Source organism: Zalophus californianus, chromosome 11 (assembly GCF_009762305.2).
Source record: "Zalophus californianus isolate mZalCal1 chromosome 11, mZalCal1.pri.v2, whole genome shotgun sequence".
Classification (NCBI taxonomy): domain Eukaryota; kingdom Metazoa; phylum Chordata; class Mammalia; order Carnivora; family Otariidae; genus Zalophus; species Zalophus californianus.
The window spans coordinates 80176700-80202396 of record NC_045605.1 but is presented as its reverse complement, the minus strand read 5'-3'; the positions used below and the strand labels follow the sequence as shown (position 1 = coordinate 80202396).

At 38.5% G+C, this 25697-nt stretch overlaps 1 protein-coding gene and 1 pseudogene across 3 annotated transcripts in view; both read right to left on the bottom strand.

Annotated features, from left to right (window-relative positions):
* BBOX1 (gamma-butyrobetaine hydroxylase 1) overlaps positions 1-25697 on the bottom strand; it is a 59004-nt gene that overhangs the window by 17621 nt on the left and 15686 nt on the right. For 2 of the 3 annotated variants that reach the window (XM_027578424.2, XM_027578423.2), the window contains exons 4-5: positions 15018-15216; positions 3548-3571 (exon numbers count right to left, since the gene is read on the bottom strand). In XM_027578424.2, the coding sequence (XP_027434225.2) occupies positions 3548-3571; positions 15018-15216 (223 nt within the window). The remainder of the gene's footprint in view (positions 1-3547; positions 3572-15017; positions 15217-25697) is intronic. The other variant, XM_027578425.2, reaches the window with a different exon arrangement.
* LOC113915647 lies at positions 17004-17150 on the bottom strand (annotated as a pseudogene).

The following is a 25697-nucleotide window of genomic DNA, read 5'->3' as shown; positions in this document are numbered from 1 at the left end:
TCTGTCAAGAAACTAAACCAATATTCAGATTTTGTAAGGCTTTTCCCTCGGCAGATTGAGACAATGGGTAATTGGAAGGAAGTTGTGTTTTTAAAATAAGGCAAAGCTGTTTTGAAAAATGTGTCACCATATATGCTTGTCATTTTCTTGCTGTCATAATGTCTACTTATTAATTTATGTTCACTTTAATCAAATCATTTTTCAATAAATCTATATTGATTACCTGTTCTATTCCAGGCATTGTTTTGGCATTAGAGATATAGCAGGGAACAAGAAAGACAAATAAGTAATTACCAAATGTAATAACAGAGATAAGTGCTATAAAGAAAATAAAGCAAGGTAAGGAGATAAGGATTGGGGGCCAGGAGAATATCATGGCAGAGATAATGCTTTGGGAAGTGCTCCAGAAGACCTCTAAGAAAAGGAGAATGTGGATTTCTGGGTGATGTGTTTTAGGGAGAGGAATCTGAAATGAAAGGTAGGGTTTCTTCCCCATTCTCTGGGATTAAGGATGAAACTATTTGCTCTGTTTTTTTGTTTTGTCTTAATATTTCATCTAAATGTAAAAATGGAGGGGCCTTGGGGTGGCTTAGTCAGTTAAGCATCTGCTTTCAGCTCAGGTCATGGTCTCGGGGTCCTGGGATCGAGCCCCAAGTCAGGCTCCCTGGTCAGTGGGGAGTCTGCTTCTCTCTCTCCCGCTTCTCCCCTCCTGCTTGTGCTCTCTCTCTCTCTGTCTTTCAAATAAATAAATAAAATCTTTAAAAAAATAAAAAAATAAATTTAAAATGGAAAACCTGGTAAATCTTCCACCAAAGTTTAAAGAACCATCTCTATGTGACCATAAGCCAGAAAGAGACTCCATGAAAGAAGAGTATATATAGCCCTACTGCAACTCATTTCAAATATGAGAGTCAGACAACCCATTATACTATTGACTGTAGCCAGGAAATACATGTTCTCTATGAACCTCATGTCACTCTGTGACCCAAACCTAATGTAGATTCTGCCCATTGTCACCATCAGCATTCCAACAATACTCAACATGTAGGAAAGGATTTAAGGATACAAAAAAAGTAATTTCATCAAGTTGTGGAGTCTATAATGTCTTCTAAGAAGACGATGCTTTTGACATTGTGAATAGGAAATGACTATATTTAGATTTTCTTTTCAAGAGTGATGTTGGTTTTGCATTGATTCACCTACATTCCCTTTCCTGGGTCCTCCTATGATCAAGGGTAAACTCACTGAATTTTCGTGCAGCCAAGAGCTGGCTGAGATTCAAGGTGCATGTTTTAGCCAGGGAACGGATCTTTCCTTTGTTTGACATTAACCGGCTTCTACAGGATGGGGCCTGTGACTTGGCATCATTGGAGCAGTTCTCCAGCCCTCTGTGCTAACTGGCAGGGAATAATAAACATTTTTAAGCCCTAAAGTGTCTTAGGCACGGTGTGGGATACATAGCTTAAAAGTCTATGCTCGCACATAATGGTAAATCCCAGGAGAGGGGCTTGCCAATTCCAATCGTAAAACATTCTCATAATTGTCATAGCATAAGTCTGGAAAAATCCTAGAAATGTCATTTGGTCTACCTTTCTACCTCCTTATAGAAATGAATCATGCCAAGAAGGCTGCTGCTGATTGTTTATGACCCTAAGCTTTCACGTATCCTTCTCAAATCCAAAGGAAAACACAGGAGAAATAAATGCAAATGTGATCCATTGGCCCGTGAAGAAACTGTTTTTTAAAAGCCCACTCATGGGGCCTTAGTGAGATGAGGGTGTATTTATGAGCATCTTTCATTAGAAGCAGATTCTAATGCTCCTCCAAGTAAAGCAGCTCAAGCAAACGGTCAGAAACTGTCATGACCAAAGCAGAGGTGCAGGACCCAGATTTTTCTAAAACTCAAGAGGCAGGCTCAGCATAGCATCTTAACCCATTGGTATAGACTTGCCTGGTATTATGCTGGGACAGGCAATTGAAACTGTGCTCATAATCCTGCTTTTGCCAGAGATCCTATTATAAACAAATCTAGGTATCCACTGAGCTACTTGTGTCATTCTCAAAATCGGGTAAACCAAAACACAGACTCTTAACTATAGAGAAAAAACTGATGGTTACCAGAGGGGAGGTGGGTGGGGGGATGGGGGAAATAGGTGAGGGGATTACGAGTGCACTTGTCATGATGCACACTGAGTGATGTATAGAATTGTTAACTCACTACACTGTACACCTGAAACTAATACAGCACTGCATGTTAACTATACTGGAATTAAAATTTTAAAAAAGAAATTCTTTTGTATTTTCCATTTAAGGATTTTGTCAAAAGCTCCTGTACATTAAAATCATGACTTTTAGAGACTATTTTGTGGGCTTGGTTTGAATACTTATTCACTAGATCCACTCCAGTCTAGATGGCCAGTCATAGATATTCATGATATTTCATGAAATTAATAGTGTTTTGTGACAAATTTGAACCCTTTAGTGTTTATGGAATGCTCAAATATTGTTTTTGCTAGATTTGTTCTTTATACCCTTGGTGTGATAGATTTTATAATCTTTTGGTTAGCAGCTCACACCTGGAAAACCATGTTAGATTTATTTTTAATCTTTTTCTTTTCTGAAGTACGACTTACATGAAAAGATGTTCTACAACTGCAACCTGTATTTATCACCAACAGCTACAATTTCTAATCTCAACCTGCTGCAAGCTGCTCTCATCAGGTTAACAGAAGAATGCCTTCTTTTGACTATCACTATTTGTTCTGTTGGATCTAAAACATAATGCTCATACATTATTTTTATTTTTAAAGTTCTAACATAGACAATTATCTCCTAGCGGTGCCCGGGTGGCTCAGTTGGTTAAATGTCCGACTCCTGATTTTGGCTCAGGTCATGTTCTCAGGGTTGTGAGATCGAGTCTGTGTTAGGCTCCATGCTGAGTGGAGAGTCTGAGATTCTTTCTCTCCCTCTCCCTCTGTCTTTCCTCTCCCCTGCTCTCGTGCACGTATACATGTGAGCACATGCTCTCTCTCTCTCTCTCTCAGATAAATAAATGAATCTTAGTAAAAGAAAATTATCTCCTAGCTAAAATAAACAAAAACATTTATAATTATCCAAAGGAATATTACACTGTATATCATTTCTTTTTTATTTTTTAAAAATATTTTATTTATTTATTTGAGAGGGAGGGAGAGAGAGAGAGAGAGCAAAAGCAGGGGGAAGGAGAAGCAAACTACCCACTGAGCAGGGAGCCGGATGGGAGGCTTGATCCTAGGACCCTGGGGTCACAACCTGAGCTGAAGGCAGACGCCTAACCAACTGAGCCACCCAGGTGCCCCTATCATTTCTAACTGTAGTTGGGACAAATCCACATATGACTTCCCAGATGCAGTCACCCTTCTGAGCTTCAGATATTTATTTTTCCATTATCATTTGTTAGACACACAATGGGCCAGGAACTGAGGATGCAGGTGTGAACAGAGCAGACATGGTACTTGCACCTCATGGAACATACTGTCTATAGGGAACAAAAATCAGTGTGACTTACCTTCCAAAGCTGAAGTACAAGGTGCTATGAGAATAAAGAAGTGAAGATTAGGTCGAGACCTGAAGATTGAGTAGGATATACCTAGAAGGGGACAGGTCATTGTGGGCAGAAGAAATAGCATGTGAGATGGTCCAGTGGAGGGAGAGAACACAGCCTCTCACGGGAAGTGATAGAAGTCAAATACGGGCCAGAATGGGGATGGTTTGCTCTATGGTTATTCCTGGCTTTGCTTCAAATTTCTCCTTCCCTTATTGTCCTGTAAAGTCTTACAAAAAAAAAAAAAAAATCTCATCACATTAGGAACTGAGTTGAAACATACTCTTTATCTCATAGCATTTAACCCACTGGCAAAAATATTTGTTGAATGAAGGCATGGACTGTAAGACAGTAAATTGTGTTATGTTCCCGATTGTCTGGCTATTAACTTTAGTCCTGGCCAAAGCTATATGTTTTAGGTATATTTAAATTATGAATAATTTGGCCACCAATCATTCCTGTTGTCTGATTTCTAGGGGAAGCATTACAGTTGTTTGTAAACAATACTTGGCAAAATAGCTAGAGTTGTGTTTTAAAAAGCCATCATCTTTTCAGTTCTACTTATATTGTGGACACCCATTTTTACATTGCATTTATTCCTGAAAATGAAAAACTCCATACCATTTTTGGTGAGAATTAATATCTCCACTGTAAACTAGAACAAAAGTAACCTGTCTGATATCTAGCATTGCTCTTACTCAATCCATTAAACTCATATGGAAATCTCCATGAAGCATAAAGATACGAAGCAAACAAGGAGGATCCTGGGGTGATGATGGTGACATAGTTCTTAATCTCTCTGAATTTTCTTCCTAGGACATCTAGTGTGCAGACCCAAAAACTCAGGGACAACATCTAAACCAAAATTAGGTGACAAGATATATCCATGAAGCCCAAAATACGAGTGGGTTATAGAGACAGACTTTCCAAAGCCACAATATGTGGTATCAGAAACGGTGCAGAGGAGGAAGCAGAGGGAAGCAACTAGGTATTGGATGGATCCAAAAAATTCCCAGATCACTAATGACAGGTACTGGCGCCCGCAGGAGGGCACCTTGAGAATAGCAGTCAACCTGGGAAGTATGTTCACATTCCACTTAGCTGCCTATGAGGGATCTGTGGTAAGGGACTGGATTAGTCTGGGCCCTCGGGAACTTGAAACACTTAACAGACAAAACTCTCATCCATAATGAAGCTTCCTCCTGAGAAAACGATGCCAAACTGAGCAGTCTGCGGACAGTAAGGACAAAGGAAAAAGAAATTCCAGATAAAAGTAAAGGAGAGAAACCAGGAGATCTTAGAAGGTTATCAGCCATTGTTTTGAAATACAGCTTAAAACCATAACAAAATGTTTCTGAATCATATCTCCTTTTAATAATTAAGAAAAAAATTCACATAAAAATTAGAAATAGTACATGATTAAGGTTTAGTTTCATAAAGTTATTTTAAGAGAAAAAGAATGAATAGCAAAATAACATACCTATAGATAATATATGTCAGAAGGATATGCCCCCCCAAAGATAAAAAATGTTCTAGTTTTTCTAACTTCTATTTTTCTATTTATACCTACTTCTGTTGAGTCCAGAAGACATTAATGAAATGATACAATATATGAAAGAATAACTTACATCAGAGATAGAAACTCAGGGAGTGAATCACTCAGAAAGGAAAAATTTTAAAAATCATTAAAAATGAAGACTAAGCTAGAAGGGATGCAATATTGAATAAGCACAACAGATAACACCTTTGGATAAGGAGAAGATAAAAAGGAGAAAAACTTAAATATCAAAAAAGACAAGAGATAAGAAAGATCTGAGAGAAAGTAATAAATTTTAATAAATTTTAATTAGCAAATTTAATATACACATAATATGAATCCTCAAAAGAATAAATCCAAATTAAAGAGAACAAATATTAAGAACTATAATTAAAAAAATTCTTGAAATTAAAAAAAAGATTTAAAACATTGAAAGACCAAATCAAACACTCCCTGAAAAAGTTACCCCAGTAAAACCAACACCGAGATATCCTATAAAGTTACTGGTCTTTAAAAAGAAAAATCTTCTGGGCATCCAAGTAAAAATATCAAATTATTTATAAGGGAAAGAAAATTAGATTACCAATAAAACTGTAGTGACTTATTAAAGATGATGTGAGCCAAGAATTTTATATTTAGCCAAACTGATTTTCAAGTATAAAGATCTTAAATTGCTGTCAACATGCAAGAATTTAGAGAATATTGTTCTCTTGGGGCCTTCCCGAGGAATTTACAAGAGAATAGGATTCAGACAACCAAAATGAATAGAGATACGTTCACACAGCACTGGTACTAAGTAGTAAATTTTATTTACTCATAGAACTACTAATAGGGGAGAAAAATATATAAAAAATCTAAAAAATTGGGAAACCAAACTACTGTTAAGTGATGCTCAGGAAAACAAGAGAGTGAATACCATAAAATTCAGGAGAGCTATTACATTTGGGGAGAAAAGAGAGGTTTGTGATTGCTTAGGGCATGTGGATTGGTTCCAGAGTGACTGGCAATGTTCTATTTCTTGACGTGGATGGTGTTTCAAGAGCACGTGCCTTACAAAAATTCATTAAGCTATATATTTGTCTTATGTGATTTTTCTGTGTCTGGATTGTATTTTACCATGAGAAGTGCTTTTTTAAAATTAATTATATAATTATTTAATCACATAATTTATAATTATGTGATTTTTCCCAATAATAAAAATAAAGACAGGTAGTGATAGAAAGATGGCAACCACCTCTAAAAACATAAAGAAAAAAGTTATAGCAATTTCCTCCAAAGTTCTAAAGTGTTTCATTATGAAAAACTAAGAATGCAGTGCATTGCAGAAGGAAAAAAAAAAGCTTATGAGAATTCTACATTAAGCATATTTAGTTTTTTGAGGGTGGTAGGTCAAATTGTGCTTAATTTGTTTCAACAGAACAGGAGCTAGATGCTGGTTTAGATTTTTGATGTTCAAGGTTAAAACATAAACCTCATTTTCTCTTGTCACAAGTTATTTGATTCCTTGTCAATTGTCACTTTCCCTTTGCATGAACAGTTGGCTGTAATTTGAACTTAATAGATGGGATGGGAATGAATATTCTGGTGCTGTTGTTATGACTTGTTGAGAAATTTCTATATAATCCTGTTAAAGTGTTCCCTTGCATCTGAGCTATAAATATGTGTGGAAGCCACATTTGGTAGTTAATAATTCTTATGGCATTAGGAACTATGGGGGGAATGCTAGATAAACCACCATGCGAGTACAGTGCCAAGGAAAGACTGCAGACTGCTGAATCAAGTAAACTTGGGTTTGAAGCCTGATTCTTCTGCTTCAGTTTATGAAGCAGAACACTTATCTCTAAAATGGTAATAATGGTTCTTATTAGAATTGTGAAGATTCAAGATAATGACTGTGAAAACATTGAGTTCAATACTTGGCACATAAAAGGTGCTTAACAGAAAATTATTTTGTCCCATCCCAATGCTCAGAGGAAAATCGAGGAGGTAAGGGGGAGTCAGGGCTTGTGGAGAAGCAAGTGGTTTACTAGGGTCTCAAAATTTCCTCAAGTGATTTCTAGGGGAGCATGAGACACAGAAATTATTTTTCCTTTCATTCATGAGATGATCTCATACTCAAGTGGTTTTGCTGGCAGCAACTTTAATTACTGCGAAACTGAGTATTACAAAGGGAACCCCGGGGACTTTCTCTTGGCTGATAACATAAGCTGGGGTTCACAATGGCCGAAAGAACACAGCTTGTTACTTTGCTTGGGAAACCCTAATACTCACAAGAATACACATTTTAAAGGTTCTCCCCACCCCTACTCAAACACTAGGGTCAGTACTAATTCTAAAACAACTCATTAAGAAATCCCAGTGTGAGTTTTTTACAAAGTAGGATGGAATTACAACTAGATTCAGAATTCAGACAGGTTTTCTTTGTTTTCTTCCCAAGTCTAAATTGCTTTTAGGTTGGTTTTTCATAACTCAGAGCCATTTTTATTCAAGAAGGGCTATGTGGTTTTCTCAAGCAATTTCTTGGTTAGAAACTTCACCAAAATGGATAAACTTGTTTTTCCTTTCCCTGTTAAGTCTCCACACTTCACAAATGTTTTCTGGTAACATGTATATCAGACAAGTAGCTGTTTCAAAGTCAGGTTTGGAGGTAGTGCTAATGGTAGGAGCAAATTCTAAGGGGCCAGAAGCCAATGAATAATAATATTTTTCACTCATATACCCTCAATCACTAATACAACCGAATGTGTGAAATGCTGCTGGTCTGGCTTACCAAAATGCTAGCAGAAATCCAGTGAATGCTGGAAAGGATATATTCTTGTACTCCCCAGAGGCCATTTCAATATTGTTAATTCTTAACTGGCCTGGCTGGTGTATTTGACAAATAGCCCACTAGAAACATTTTTGGTTTGACATGATTTTATTCATCTGATGAAGCCTGCATGTAAGGCGCTCATGCAGATGCAAAACTGGGCAGCAGGAGTGACCTCTTACGTTTTCCAGCAAACTTTCATCTAAAGGTTTCAAAGGGCATGCCAGGTATTAAAACGGTTCTGTAGAAAGAGAGAAGCAAGTCCTCAGTAGAGGAGAATCATAGAGCTCCAGGAAATTACATGAAAAGCTTAGATCACCTTCTCACCTACAAATAGCCAGTGGTGGAGCCATGATTCAACTGTGTTTCTCTATTGGTCCTACAGGCAGCTCTCTGGGCAGTAATGTAATGCAGATTCTCTGGGGCGTTGGGTTCTCAACTCTTCCCCCAATTTTTAGGAATGAAGTGTTCCAAAGCATTTATTTAAAATTTCCCACTACCATTTGTAACCTTGTAAGTTTTATTCAGTAATTGTACAGCTTCCATGCTTGTCCCCACAAGATAAAATCTGACTACTACCAAGATCCATTAAGTTCCTTTTACCCCTTTTCCTCATTGTCACTGCCTATTTTATTCCTGATGTTGGTGCTTCAGAAAAACATATTTTTCATTTTCACCTCATTATTCTTATTAGTCTAATCTGTGCTACATGTGGTAATGCAACTTGCTTATGCCAGCAATAAAACATATTCTTAGAAAGAAGAAAATCTGAAACTTCTGGACTGTATTCTGGGAAGAAGGCAGTCTTGCTAGCTAAGGATGAAATTTGTATTTTCTTCTGCTTGACTTTCTGATGAAGAAGGGTCACTTAGAGTTACTCACAAGGTTAATTTTCTCACTAAGGGTTTACAGTGCTGGGGCACCTGGATGGCTCAGTGGGTTAAGTGTCTGCCTTTAGCTCAGGTCATGATCCTAGGGTCCTGGGATTGAGCCCCACATTGGGCTCTCCACTCAGCAAGGAGTCTGCTTCTCCCTCTCCCTCTGTGCCCTCTCTCTAGCTCTCACTTTCTCTCTCAAGTAAATAAATAAAATCTTAAAAAAAAATGTTGACAATGCTAAGAAATAATTTTTGATGTCTTGACCAAATGAAGTCCTCAATATCTTCCCTTTTATTAAAATTCCCTGAGTGCTCACCGTGTACCAGGCACTGAACTAGTACTGAAGATATCATTCTGATTAGGCCACCATTTCAGCCTACAAGGAGCTCAATATGACAGCAATGATGGCAATGAGATATGCATGCCTTATTTTCAGAGATTATCCTATTACAAGCAGAATAGCTAGTTAATACACAATGCTGATGGTAAATACTTTAAAAAATCGACACTGACTCTCTTCCTTCTCTCCGTGTCACATGCATGTACACACACACACACACCATTACATGAACTTATGTAAATAACAAAACCCTGACCTGGCCAATTTAATTCATTGTCCAACCAATTGGAAAAGGAATATTTTCAGAGTCTGATTTTGCCCTTTTAGGGAAGAACATTTGATTTTCTCAATGTTTTCTTACCAGAAGTATGGTTTCAAAAGCCCATGACCAGTAAGCATTGCTACAACCCAGCAAACAGACAGTAAGGATATCTTACAGCAGAGCGGTTGATTTTCTTTTACACTGCATGCATCTCTGCTAGAAGCAGAATCTTAAAAAAAAAAAAAAAAGAAATTGCCTTACTAGATGTTATGAATATGCAGGAGAGACGAGAATTTCCACTTCTCTTTTTGGCTAGGTCATTCAGAATGCAAAATGGGCTCATTTGAGTGAGGAGTAAAATGCTTATTTTGTTTTATTTATTTGCCTGGGCTTGGAGATGAGGTGCTGGTAGTGATCTCACAGAGCAGAGGCTGGAAGAGGGTTGTCTTTCCTAGAGCTACAGAGGCTTTTTCTTAAAGTAGTAACCCAAGTCTAGGTCAGAACAAAATGCCTAACACAGTGCCTTGCACAGTGTAGTGTACAGATGGGTAAAATAATAATAATGCCAATCAAGACATTCAGTGTGATCAACAGCAACTGTACTTCTTTTCGGATTTATTCTGCTGGTAGCATTCTTGAAAATGTTCTAACTTGGTATAATCATTGAGGATGGCAGTGTATGGAAAAAGTCTAGTTTACAATGACTATTTCCCATTGGGTTAGATTGTGTCATAAATTCAGATAATTTCTTCCATTAAGAAATTATCATCAAAACCACAATGAGATATCACCTCACACCTGTCAGAGTGGTTAAAATCAAAAGCATGAGAAACAACAAGTGTTGTTGAGGATGTGGAGAGAAAGGAACCCTCATGCACTGTTGGTGGGAATGCAAACTGATGCAGCCACTGTGGAAAACAGTATGGAAGTTCCTCAAAAAGTTAAAAGTAGAACTAATTCTACTACTGGGTATTTACCCCAAAAAACCAGAAACACTAATTTGAAAAGATACATGCACCCCTATGTTTATTATAGCATTATTTATAATAGCCAAGATATGGAAGCAGCTCAAGTGTCCTTCCATAGATGAATGGATAAAGAAGATGTGGTGTATATACAGTGGACATAAAAAAGAATGAAATCTTGCCACTTGCCACAACATGGATGAATCTAGAGGGTAAAATGCTAAGCAATGTAAGGCAGTCAGAGAAAGACAAATACCATATCACATGTAGAATTTAAGACAAAAACCCAAATGAACAAAGAAAAAAGGAGACAAAGAAACAGACTCTTAAATATAGAGAACGAATTGGTGGTTGCCAGAGGGGAGGCTGGTGGGGAGAGCATGAAGCAGGTAAAGGGCATCAAGAGTATACTTATTGTGAGGAGCACTGAGTAATGTATAGAACTGATGAATCATTATATTGTACACCTGAAATGAGTATCACTCTGTATATTAATTAAATGTAAATTTAAAAAAATAAATAATTAATTAAAAAAATTATCCAGAAACGTATTTTGGCTTTTGGCCCCACTCTGTAAAAACTATATCGATCCAAATGTAAGGTCTAAATCCTTCTGAAAATGTTATCTTATTACATACTGTTCTACATATATATATCTGACAAAATTGACAATGAGAGCTTCTTGACCAAGTCTTATTCTTTTCTCCCAGGAGAGCTTTCATCATCAAGGCAGTAAGGTGGCTGAGCATTTCACAGAGTTGCATGAAAAAAATATTGTCTAGATGATGCACTGACAAAATAATGATAAGCATCTGAGAAAATGTAGACATGGAAATGATATATACTTTTGTCCTCAAAGCTATTACCATTTTGATCTAGTATTTTAACATAATTTTATGATTATGAAATGCTCTGATAATTTTTGCATCCACCTGCTGCTTTATAGTTTTTTGAAAACATCTAGGTGTGCATCTATTATCAAACATTTATTCCTTACCTACTCTATGCTAAAACTGTGCAAAATGCTGGAATCCACTGTTTTTACTTATCCGACCAACACTTTAACAATTGAGATGACAGCCAAGAACCAAAAATAGATATTATAATTCTCACTTTGGACCCATGCATTCAAATTCTCCAAACTAGTAATCCTACTTCAATGGAAAAGTGCTAGGTGGATATTTGTTTCCCAAGGGAGGCATGTGTAAAGTGGCACCATGCTATTATTATTTTTGGCATCTAAGCAAGAGTAGAAACCAGGCTCCTTGAAAAATCTACATGGAATGCAGTTAGCCTTCAGCCTTCGTCTTCCCGCTTTCCTTTCTCTATCCTTCTATTTCTGGCAAGCCCTCCTCTCCATTATTTATTGCCTTCATTTATTCATTGCATTTGCTCACTCACTTGTCAATTATTTTTCAAACAAGAATAAGGCTCTTTGCCAATGGAGAAACAAAGCTATGAAAGAAAGGGACCATGTTGCAGGCAGCTGCTGATTCTGTTATAAAGATAAGTCATGTCCAGGCATTACCACAGCACAAAGAAGAACATGAAAAATGCCACTTGGTGTATATAACTGTAAGAGCTGAGAGGATGTAAAGCACCCAAATTCTACACCAACTGAGACCTGCCTTCTCTTGAAGTAACCCTCCTCTCAACCAGAGGTTTGTAACCTTAGCTACACACAAGAATCACCTGCAGAGTTTTTAAAAGTCCTGATACCTAGGTCAAATCCAAATCCTGTTTTGAAAACTCTCTGGAGAATGGACCCAGATGTCAGCATTTTTAAAATTGGCTATTCCGATGTGTAACCTCAGTTGAGAACTATTGCTCTAAAAATCCCTTCTTTTGAATCTCATGTTAGAGAAATTTTAATATCACTTTCCACATTAGTGTGGAAAGGGGAAGAAAAGGGAAATCACTTCAGGAAACATTCACTTTCCTCATTGTCTTAACAAAAAACACATAAACAAACAAAAACAAAGCAACAACGGCAAAACTGTCCTCTTCTGTAAGTTCTTGAGGTAACAAATTAAAAACTAAAATTAAAACAAAAAACCCGTAGAGATCTTGGTAATCAGTTGTGGAATTAGCAGTAAGGAGGCCAGAGAGGTCTTTCTTGGCATGTGGTATAGTTTGAGAGATTCAAGGAAGAAATGTGATCCTCTGCATGGAAGATGAGATTGAGTAGGTTAAACCTGTCTGGTTAGATGTAAAGGTCTTGGAAAAAGGAAATGCAACAGTAGTAGGAGGTCTGATTTGTTTTTGACAACAAACCTTGAGTATTTATTCCAATAAATTTCACAAGGTTAGATCAATTAGATCAGTGGTCAAATTATCAAGCCATTTTAGGATTTGTGACAACAAAACAAAACAAAATGCAAGTCATAAATCAGGACTAAGAATCTGACCCTAAATATGATGGGTGGGGGTGAGCATTAGGAAACTGTAACAAAAAGCCCCCCAAATTTGGCTGCTGTTGTGAAATTATGACATTTATTGCATAGATACAAAAAGTCTGTTGTCAGCAAATAAAAACTAAGTAGAAGAATATAGAAGAGATTTATTTTGAAGTATTCTCTTTACTTCTGGTGCCTAAAAGCATCCTTCCCATGTTCTTCCTTAATATCATTGATAGTGATGTGGATTAGGAAGCCCGTGGATAAAACAGACCCGGATTCTAACTCTGGTTCCTTTTCTACTACCTGTGAAAACTTGGGTTATAGTTTAATTCTCTGGACTTCAGATTCCTTATCAGTGAACTGGGGGAAATTACCTATTTCCGAAAACTGTGAACATTAAAGAACAAATAGATTAAGGCTCTTAATAATTTCAAGTCTTTTTCCAACTCTTTGTTTTGTCTGTTGTTACTGATATAATCTCTAAAACAGCTTAAATTTTTTTAAAGATTTATTTATTTGAGAGAGAGAGAGAGAGAGAGAGAGAGAACAGGCATGTGTGAGTGCACATGCATGAGTGGGGGGAGGGGCAGATGGACAGAGAGAATCTCAAGCAGACTCATGACCCTGAGATCATCACCTGAGTCAAAATCAAGAGTCGGCTGCTTGACCAACTGAGCCACCTGGGTGCCCCAAACAGCTTAAATTCTTGCAGATGTAGGGGAGATAAAAATTATGTAGGACACAGTGTGCTAATGGTAGCGGTCTAAGTTGCTGGGGTGGGGGTGGGGGCTGGGTCATTTAAGCCTACACATGATAGAGTCTTCTGCCATGAATAAACTTGATCAAATCATTGGGGGCAAGAGATTAGTTATTTTTGATCCTCTGTTTATCTACAGACAGGATTTTACTCTAGATTAGGGGTGGCAAACTCAAGGGCAGGCAGGGCCCTTGCAGGTCTGGGGGGTGGTGGGGGCACAATTTGAGCAACTGGAGTGTGAGAACGTGCTCTCTTCAAGGGGCAGCCTCCGCTTACATCAAGCAGGTTCCTGGCATGCAGGGATTTAGTCTAAGTTGTTGCCAGATTTGATTTTTCAAGAAAAGTCAGATCCATATTTAATGTAAAATCTCCCAGTTTTTAAGTGTTGACAACTAATTCTATTTTCTTTCAACATCCTGTGGGCCAACCAAAACATATCTGAATACAGCCTGTGTGCTACCTGTTTTGCAACCTTTGGATTTTAAAGGTCATTTTCACTCCCAATGCCCTCTGGTCCATGAGCCCAAGAATCATTGTATACGTCCCGCATGAAAGGTTCACCCTACAGATTAGATATACAGTCATACCCCAGGAAACAACAGGAAACACTTATTTGGAAGTGTTTCCTGTTAGTGTTTCATTATCCATAATGAATGTTACCTCCCAGGCAATTCTTATGCAAACAGCTTCTTGTTCCAAAGTTAAAATCAGATACATTTCCTGTTACTTGCCAAAGTGCATAGACCTAATTTTCTGCATGTTAGTTTTATCTTTTTTAACACATCTGGGGGCTGGTTTCAGTTCCCCAGGGCCCTACTTTATTTTGCACCAAGTCTTGGGCGGTAAAACTTTAATGAACTTCAGCATTTATAAAAGTCTTAGAGAAACACAGGCTTCCATCCTACCTGCTATGAACTGAATTGCGCTGTCCCCAAAATCAAGGGACGAAGCCCTTACCATCAATGTGACTGTATTTGGAGATGGAGCCTTTAGGAAGGTGATTAAGGTTAAATGAAATTGTAAGGGTAGGGCCCTTCTCCAACAGGACTGGTGTCCTTATAAGAAGAGGAGGAGACACCAGCAGTGCAGGGGCAGAGAGGAAAGTCCATGTGAGAACCCATCTCCAAGTCAGGAAGAGAGCTCTCGCCAGAAACCAAACCTGCAACCACCTTCGTCTTGGACTTCTGGCTTTCAGAAGTCTGAGGAAATGAATTTCTGTTGTTTAAGCCACCCACTCTATGACTCTGTTATGGTAGCCCTAGCAAACTAACACACCCTCTATAACTAGCCTGTCTTTGATATCTGATGCCCCTTGGGCTTTTAGGATCCTTTAAAATCCTACTTAGGGATTTTAGGCACGTCTTCCCATTTGACTCCTGCTCAGGGCATTATGGAAATTTTGTATCTCCAATCAAAAGTGTCTCCCTTCTGGGAAATATATCAAAGTTTATATATAATGGCAGAATACAAACTATTTGGTGACTCACCCATAAAATGTAAGATAAAGGAAACCAATCCTTTTCCCAAGTTTTAAAACTTGTCCTTGTTTGTCAGATGCTCCTGTGAGTCGTACTATGCCTACTTTCTTGAGGCTGGAGAGCCACTTGTAGGCATGTTCATCATTTTTTAAAACATCTTCAAAATCCAGTGTAGGTAGCTGGAGCTCTGCGCCCCAGTACTGACATTCTGTGAATAAGAAAAAGAAGAAACCAGATGGGATTACATTGCTTTTATATAAAATGAGAACCTCTGAGAAAGGACTAGTTCATTGAAGTTGACCTTTGATTTATCGTGGGATTTATGAAATTTCAGTCACATTCGAATTGCCCAAGCTACTAGATTTTCTTCCCTGGGGCCATGCCAATCTACTATATACCTCCCGCCTACCACTGCCTGACCCATGACAGGTATTAACTAGACCTCATTTGTCGAGAGAACGTTTAGCTCATGGATAGCTCTTGGTCTGTATGTCCTTAGGGCTTCTTTGCCTGGACTCTGCTTAGATACGTCTCCACTGAGACACTGTGTGTTTTAATGGCCATGTTACATTGCCCAACTCCAAATAGATGATAAAATCTGAATGATGGACTTCGAACAGCATATGCACATTCTTAGAGGTGGGAGGAGTGTTTGCCTTGGTAGGTACAGCTCCTTCTTCCTCTTATTTCACCTGATAAGAAGCTTCCTCTGAGGTCAAATCATTCTTGGGAGTCAACAAAAACTGTCCATGGGGAAGAAAAGATGAAAGGTGTGGTCCTGGGATACGTAAAAGATGCATTTTGCGTAGATCCTTTGATGACAACACCACAGTAGATAAAATCAAATGCCTTCATTAGCTTTCTGATTCCTCATGATCAAATGCTTATGAAAAAAGTTTACTTGAAGAAACAGAAAGGAAATCAAATGGAAAAAATAATTTGCTTTGCAAACCGGGCTCTCCCAAAGGAGGCAGAACACAGATGTCATTTTGCCAAGGGAAATAACTCAGATATTAACAACTGCATTCAGGAGAGACCTAATTCGATCTAATCCATTTGATTTCTTCAGTTTTGGAAGAAAGAATCTGCCTTAGGAAGGCAAACCTTCCCAACAAGTGACGGAACGAGATCCTATGATCTCAGTATCATCCTGATCCATGCCTCATTTCTCAAACGGGGGAATATATATCACGTTATGGAAAACAGCCCCAAGCCTATAGTTTAAGAATGAGGACTGGATCAATGTTCCTGTGTAGTTGTTGTAGACTGGAAATCATGGCTGTTTCTGCAGAAATGGGGATTTCTCAGGAGTCAGATAATAGCTTTAGAAGTGAAAAAGTTCCTGCAGGTTGAGGAGGCCCCCTCCTGCTCTCCCATCAGCTAATCAGCCACATGCAGCCAGTACTGTATGAAACAGGATATGAATAGGGTAAAGAATGGAGGCACAGGGCCTGGGTTTGAATCATTGTCCTGCATCTTACCAGCTAGTTTCTTGGTGTCTATTCTGAGCCTCCATCTCTTAATTTATAAAATAGCCATACTTATATTTACCGTGCAGGTCATTTGTTGACCATGCAAAGAGCCTAGAATAGTGCCTGGCACATAGTAGACAAACTGCTATTCCGACCAGCTATAGTAATAGCCAATATTTGCTGAGTCCTTTCTAGATGGTAAGGCACAGTGTGAGTGTGAGGTGCTTTCCATATGTTATTTCTTTTAATGTCCACAATAAAAAATAGATGCTTTCAGCATTCTCAAGTTATAAGAAGGGAGGAAGAGAGATCCAAATCATGCAGAGCTAATGATTTGCAGAGCTAGTTAGTCAAATCCAGGCAACCGATTCCAAAGTCTATAATTTTGACAACTACACATAAAATGAACAAATGATGCCTTGAAATAGTGTTGTCACATGTATTTTTATGCCTTATGTCTGAATGTCCATTGCTTATTCTGTCCCTTACAAAGGAAATCTACTAGATAAAAAAAGAAAGCAAAGCAAGTTACACTTAGGACCACTTTGTCCAAACTTGTTCAAGCAGGGGTGTTTAAAGATAAATCTTGAATATAACACTGTGTGTTAATTATACTGGAATTAAAAAAAAATTACTACACTTGATCTTAGCCAAAAGGCCAAGAAACGATGGAATTAAAAAAAAAATTAAAGATAAACCTTGGCTGCTAGTCAGGATTTTAGATGCAGAAAAAACGTGATGAGTAGGTTTCATTTACAATGACATTGCTGTCCACCTTTTGTGAAATGAACCGAGACTTAAAAATCAGCGAGCTTCTCTTCTTAATTTATGCCAGTGTATTTCAGGGGTCCAAGTCGGTTTGCTTTAACTTAGGGCCATTATCACTTTCCAGAGAGTGTCAGTGACCATGTGTCAGGGAAATAGAATACACAGAGATTGAAAAAACATTTTCCAAGATGTAAATGTTTTAAAAAACTTCGAGTTCATATTTTGACTACTTTGTGGATTTAAGGAGGGTCTCCTTAGGGCACACACCATATACATCTATATACATTTATAGCATGTTTTAATGAGTTTTTGTTTCCACATGAGTCATTTTCCCATTATATAATACACATGCATGTGCATGCACACACTCGCACACACATGGGCACACACACTATTTTTTGTTCTAAAAACACAGAATGAGTTAGGTTCTTTCAATAAATCTGTTACTCTTTACATGTGTAAAATTAACCATGTTCATGATGAGACTCTAATATAAAGCAAGGCTCTCAGTACTACACACAGTGTAGTCTCCACTATAAGTAATTTCAGATTTACAGGATTTTACTATCAGAGGGTGGTTACAATGCCTTTTAAGTTTTGCAAAGTTCACTGTTTTCCAACTCCAGCTCTCATTCTGGCATGCTCTGGCAAAGACTTGACAAAAATCAGCAACCAAGGGCCAGAGCTCATTATAGAACCTGTGTCCTAATATGAGCCACTCATACACTCACTTATGTTATAAGTGACTTTCCGAGATAGCACTGTGACTACCCAGTTTCTAAACTCATCGTAACATCCACAGTATAAAATATTCTAATTTGTGGGGAGAAATAAACTACATTTCAATAAATCCACCAGTAAAATCATTTCATGATATCTGCACAGAAACTTCGACATTGAAAAAGCAATTTAGAAGCACCTCCCCAGTCTCCCCCAATCACAGAACAGAACTACCATGGACTCAAGAGAAAACATGTTTGACTAGAGTAAATCATTTGTCAGGTGAATACATTAAAAGCAAATTTAAATTTCACACTTGGGTCTGGATACATAAACAGTATGGAAAATGACGGAATATTTAAGGCATGAACCACTCTTTCTAATTTAACTTATGGCCTACTAATAAATACTTCCTTGAACATGTGCTTCACACATCATAAAATTTATGAACACGCTACATGCTGGCTTTCAAGGAACTGTTTGTACAAGATTTCCTTTTCAGGGTTAGGCATCACATTCCTGGATCTTGAGTTGTATTTCAAAAAAGTTGTATTTCAAAAAAATTTCTTCTTCACAAAGAAGCTCTTTGGTTAAAGATTCCTGAGTGCAGCATGCTGGGTTGCAATGTGTTATTTTGGGTTTAGAACCTTCCGTCCACCTGCACTGAACTGCTCTTGGCTCTGAAATACCAAGTCTAATGTGCTTCAGATCAGCCAATCACTTACTGTCTCTTCCAGTGAATACTTAGCAGGGCCCAGCCAAAACCAAAATCTGACCCTTGTAGAGGAAACGTACCTAGTTGTAAATAGGGTTTTCAGTCTCTCCCCTGGGCTAAGGAGATCCTGCCTCTCTGGATACTCTTTTACTTCTCGTCTAGTGAATTTGACATGTCTCAAGAATCTGATCACTGTTCTCTCTTAGACTGAGATCTTCCAGAAGCTGACCTGAGATGAGGATCTGAATGCAAGCCATGTATTAAGGAGGGATCCCTGGAAGAACTACTAGGAGGTAGGGAAGTGAAACAGGGAATGAAGCCTCTGGAAATCATTTTAATGACTGGTTAAATGAACTGCTAGGCCTTATGGCAATACTGTAGACTATACTTCAGGGTTGTCCCACCCAGGAGAAGGAAGCTGGGGTACACATGCCACTCATGCCTACTCCTCTTTGGCTGCTTCTCTAGGCACTTTTGGAGACCAAGGCAGAGAAACCCCTCCAGCCGAGTGGCAGTCTGTGCTAGAAAGTGGCTGGCATGCATGGGAAGAGTACTGCAGGGCTGGGGGGGTGGAGGGGGGGGCATGGCCAGCCTCTGCAATGCCCTCCTTTAGGGTCTGTAAGACTGAGCTAGATGACTGTCTTCTGTGGTCCTCCCGCACTGAAACACACCTCAGCCTCAGCGCTTGCCACGTTGTGCTGAAATAATCTTACACTTATTCAACACATACTTGTGGAAAGTCTTGCTATTCAAAAGAGATCACATTCGTGAATAAAAATGATGTGATTGCACATCTGTTTTGTGAAGGGAAAAGTGAATAAGCAAGGAAGCAAACAAGTAAATACATAAGAATGAACATATCAAGTGCTCCAGAGGTAACAAATGGAGTGCCTCTGCAAACAATTACTGGGAGCCAGATGGGGAACATATTTAGACATGGCAGTTAAGAACTATCTAGCTAAAGAGACACTACTGAAGCCAGACACCAGTGGGTGAGAGAAGGCAAAGATGCAAAGAGCAGGGAGAAGAGTGTCTTGGCGGAGAGACAGTAGGAAGAGGGAGAATCTCTCATCTTGTTGGGGGAACTCAAAGTTTCTAGGGCTAGAACCCAGGCAAAGAGGAGGGTAGCAGATGAAGTGGAAAAGTAAACAAGGGTCGATCAGGCAGGACTTCATCTCTCTTTCTTCCACTAGATTACAAGTTCCTTGCAAGGGTCGGACAGCATGTCACATATCTTTAATTCCTCACCTCTACTCCCCCTTTCTCCCTCCACCCTCCAGCATAGAGCCCAAGGCTGGCATGCAGTAGATTTCCAGAAAACTAATATGTTCTGTATCCTAAACAAATCTTCGCTTATTTTCTAATGGGGACTAGAGACTGGAGGCACCCCCTGAAAGCTGAGATTGTGTCTGAATACTCTTTAGTATTTTAAAAGATGGAGAAATCTATAAAACCTTTTCCCTAGGTGATAATCCCACCAAACTCAAAAAGTCTCCCTGAGGATGTATAAAACACACTTCTACACAAGTTTATGTTGCTTGAAAGGAGAGAAATACATTTTTGGACTATTAGGTACTTGTTATATTCTATATGCTCAGCCCTATGACAACAGTGACCTTCTCGTTGGAGAATCCAAGAACACACAATAAAACAAGGCAAGGACATGAAAAGGCAGGGTGTGGTGAGTTCTTGAAAATGGAGAGCTAACATTTATGGACTGCTTAGGATTCTAGGCGCCCTTCTGAGCACCTAATATGGATTAATTCATGTAGTCCTCACAACAACCACATAACAGAGGTCCTAGTATTGTTCCCATTTTATAGATCAGGAGACAGGCCTAGGATCTTAGATAATTTGTGTAGAATCACACAGCTAGTGCTCATCAGAGCTGGGAAACCACACAAGTAATTTGATTACAGTTTTCAGAAAAAAAGCCTATGTTGAAGGAAAACAATCACATAAGGTGTCAGAAAGGGAGATGATTATCTCAGACTTCCTTAGAGTTTCAGGGCAAATAGAAAATTCAGTTTTACCTGCTGTTCTTGCTGTGACTGTCCCCTAGGACATCCATGTAAAGGTTATGGAAAACCCTCTTGGTCACTTTAAATTATGTACACTGCACACATTTTCCTATGGAGCGGCCCTTATTGGTTCCAGAAAGCTCCAGTTTTCATAAGCTTCCTCCTATGCTAAGATACAATCTACCTCTGTCACCTTTCTTTTAGGCCCTAATTCTGTGCTCCATAATCCCATAGAATATGACAGTCTTGGAGATGCATATAAGAACAGAAACTGTGCTGTTTCTCTTTCTAAGTCCAAATAGCCTTTTTATTCCCCACGTTTTTCATGTCTTATGGCTTCCAATCCCTGCCCTAGGCTCTCTGCTCTTCATTGTATGATGTGTTCAAGTCTGCTGATACTCTCTAACAGCAATGATGTCTTGAACCAGACATAATACTATAGATGTGGTCTGGCCCATGCCTGCATGGTAGGCTCACTACCACATTTTCGTTCATGCAACCTAAATCTAATTAATCTTTTTTGGCTGTCTCAACTCTGTTGACTCAGATTAACTTTTCAATCAGTGAAAATGTGTAAAAATTGTCTGTCAGTCATGTCTTCATTTCCGAAGGTAGTTCATTGAGAATGTGTGAAGCATGTGTGGAGATGGGGATGCAGGTCCAATTTGATTGTGTCACACATTGTGTCAAAGTTAATAACTCGAGGTTTGAGGGTGACAGATCTGGATTCAAACCTGAATTCTGATACTTCCCATCTGCAAGAATGTCAGAAAGTGATACAGTCTCACAGTTCAGTTACTTCATCCAGAAAATACAAGATGAAAATGACTTGCAGGGTTGTTACGAAATTTAAAGGATATGCTACCTGTAAACAATTTAACACAGCATACCTGATTAAATCTGCACATGAACCAGGGCAGCTGAACATGACTGAAGGAAAACACACCATGATGACTGATCTTATTGCATGTCTACTAATGTCTGCTTAATTCTCTTTTACCAGCTGACCATTTCTCACATTCTCTGTCCTCAAACCTTCCACCTCCTCCTCCTCCTCCTTATACTCAGCTGACAGCTTTGCCTCTTATTTCGTGGAAAAATAGAAGGACTCAGAAGGGAACTTCTATACATTTCCTCCACCACATCCACCAACCTGCCTGTGTCCATGTCCTTCCTTATGGCACTTGATGTGTTGTAGATGTACTTGTAAATTTATATATATTATACATGGTGTGTGCATATATATATGTATATATTTTTAATTTATTGATCTCTTTCTCTAATAGAATGTAAACCCCCTATAGATAGAGTCTTTCTGTTTTGTTCACCACCGCATCCCCAACACCTAGAAGAGTGCCTGTTCTAGAACATAGAAGACACTTAAATATTTGCTGAATAAATTCATAGTGCATGGTAGGTACTCAGTAAATGACACCTTTACTAATATTAATTATTCCTCAGACTGGGGAAGACAAACACACAATGACCATTCAGTGCAATAATTGCATTGACACAGAGACAGAAGCCCACACAAATCGCAGCAACCACCTAGAAGAGGTGAGAGTGATAGAATGGTATTTAATAGAACAGATACTCTTTAGTCAAATCTTGGCTTCGCTATGTATTGTCTCTTTGATTTTGGACTACTTACTTAATTTCTATCATGTGTAAAATAGTTATAATGTAATGCTATTATGAGGTTGTTGCTAGGATTAAATAGAGCAATAAATATTAGGTGCTGAGCTCAGTGCCTGATGTAGAGCAATGCTTTTAAAATGTGAAGAAGAGATTGGCGAAGGAGTTAGGAGAAGAGGTGGAAGAAGAAGAGTGTGAATGACGGTGGAAGTTCAGACAGAGATTGGTGGTGGAGGTAATAAGATGTGGATGGATTCTAGATTATTTTGATAATAGGGCTAATAGATTTTGTTGATACACTGGATGTGTAGTAAAAGAGATAAAGAGGGGTCAAGGATGATCCTGCTGCCAGAGAGAAGGAATGGCATCAACTAAGAAGAGAGAGTGGAGCAGGATTCTCCAAAATCATCTGTTCCCATCAGGGGGGCTGTCTTTCCTCTGGTTTCCTCATTTTTTAAAAAAAATTGCTCCACACAAATCACTTTATAAATCCCCTTTTGGTTGTCCATTGTATATTTGGCTTGATGAATTTATTCTGGGCTAGAAACTTCTATCACGCTCTATTAAAGTTAGAGCTTAGAGATTCTGCACTTCCTTCATGCATGAGCACACTGTTCTCTTTCGATAGCTTCCCTTTATCTTTGTTACTGAGATTATCTGCTTTTATGTGATCATGAGCTTGTAGCTCTTTTGGGTCAGGGATTTTTTCATTGAAGTATTTAGCTTGTATGTGAAAAGTATGTCAGCTGATGGTTGGTATACTCATCTGTAGCTATCCTTAGCTTAATAGATAACACAGCCATTTTCCCCAGAGTTTGCTGATCACCCCAGCCTCAGTAAACATTTCTACATCCCTGATTGGAATGAGGTTCATAGCTGACCAGCCCTTTCACTGACTTCCTTAAATTTATTTAAATGAAACTATCTGCCAGGGGGGTGAAATTTTGGTCCAGACTTCAAACCAGTGTCTGAGCGATTAAAATCCTTTTCATGGCAACAATTCACCTCCAAGCCACTCTCATGTTTTTAGTCAGGAATAGAACATGATTATTCTCCACGTAAGGGGAACTCAAGCATAAGATACTGCCATGTCACTGTTGTTTATTTCTCCTTCTGCCCTTGCCCAAATACTCTTTGCTCTGCCTCTGCTCTTGTGTTCATCTATGTTCATGGCTGTCTAAATTGGAGGAAAAAGGGAGTAAGTACTTTATCATTTACTCTTCACATTCCAAAACTGAGAGGCACTGCCTTTTTTTACATATGGAAAAGGTGAGGTTCAGATAATTTATGAAACTAAGTCAAGTTCACAGAGCAGAGCCAAAGCCAGCTCTGCTGATCCCAAAGCCTGTTCTCATTCCATAACACAATGTTGTTTCACAGGTGAAGAGTTTTCTTGACATACCACACTTTACTTTCTCTCCTAAGGTCTGTTTTCTGAGCTTTCTTTCTTATCTGTAGTTTGTAATTTGGCTTAGGGATAATATAAATATAGGGTGGAATTTTTGGCAAAGGGCTTCACTGGGATGTGAGGTGGGCCTTGCAGAATGGATAGGTGAAGTCTGGCCGGACAGAAAGAATGGAATAAGTGATCCAGGAAACAGGCAGAGTTTGGACAAAGTCTCCATGTTCGTGGAGGGGGCACCAGGCTGTGGGATGATTGGAAAGCTCCAGTGAAGACTTAGGACTTTATCATGCCACAGTAAGACAGCAGAGCGAGGGGGAAGAGAGATCAAGGTGGGCATCAGGAAGATTACCCTGCAGGGTTGTGCCAGGTAGGTGGGAACAGAGGCCATGTTATTTCAGTAATCTAGATATGAGATGATAAAAAGCCCCAACTAAGTTGTTGGCAAGAGGGACAACCCATACAATTGTTTCTCCCTATAACCTGTTGAATATCAGTCTTTGGACAAGCAAGCCCTGTGCATAGAAGCCTGACAGCCAGTGGGAGTAAAGGAGAAAGAATTTCACTAATAGAATTCTGCATTTTTAATTTTAAGTTTAATTATTTTTTGCAAACTGATATACTGTTCAAGAACAGCTCAGGGCTGTTCTCTGGTTATTTATAGTGCTTTCGAGGGAGTGGTGTAAAGATGAAGTGAGTTTATACGTATAGTGCGACAGTGCTTTTCACCCAACCTGACACTGCTTAAAGGTAATTAGGTGCTATCTCTATCATACAGATAAAGATTTTGGGGTATAGAAAAATAAGTTGCTCAAAATCGCAGACCTAACAAGGCCTAGGGTCAAGAGCACTCTGATTTTAGTGCTGTATTGTTCTTTTGATTAAGAGCAAAGTTGCAGATTGAGAAGAATACACAATTTTGAGAAAAATAATAAAGTTAGTGAATCCACTGAATGGAGTAGAGCTTAAAATTATTTTTTTTAATTTACTAAGTTAGAAATTGGGCAAATCAACAGAATGTGTAAATAGCAACATCATTTGTTTTAACCTTTTTTTCCCCCTAAGGGATAGAAACATTGAAAAAAAATTAATCAAGTTTTTTCCATGGGCACATCTGAAAGTTTGGGATTGGAATTTCAAGGAAGAAATTTAAGTCTAATGAAGATATTATTATCCTGGAACTAAAGTTGTGTATTTCAATGGTCTGCCATCTTGAAGAAGCAAAGTGGAATCAGAAGTGAGAAGTAATAGTTTTTAAATCAGTCGTCCTCTTTTTTTTTTTTTTGACTGGTGCATCTCCTGGTGTGTAGGCACTAGCAAAGATGACAGCTTAAATATGTAACTCGGGCGCCTGGGTGGCTCAGTCGGTTAAGTGTCTGCCTTCAGCTCAGGTCATGATCCCAGGGTCCTGGGATCGAATCCCACATCGGGCTTCCTGCTCCTTGGGGAGCCAGCTTCTCCCTCTGCCTCTCTCTCTCATTCTGTCTCTCATGAATAAATAAATAAAACCTTTAAAAAATGCTTAAATATGTAACTCATGCGTAGATTTGGTAAAAATGAAGTCAGCATATAAAGCAACCCAATTTTACTTCTTGAAATTGCCACCATTTGGAATTTTCTAAATTTATAAATTCAAAATTTACAATCCAGCTGCCTTATGCTATAAAATTCATTCCTGGGCTGTAAGAAAAAGCAAGACTAGTTTGTGAAAAACAAGCTTTTCACTCATTGAAGAAAGCCCATTCTACCTTTATTCTCTTTGGGGAAAAAAAAAGAAAAGAAAAGAAAAGAAAAAAAAGGAAAGAAAAGAAAAAAGAAAAAAATATACTTTAGCATAATAACAGAAAATTACTTTTCCAAGAGTAAAAAACGTTAGTATATTTTCCTTAATTTTGGATGTGGTAAATATACTGAGAAAATATGAAAAAGAAACATTCTGCAATAATTCTTCCTTAA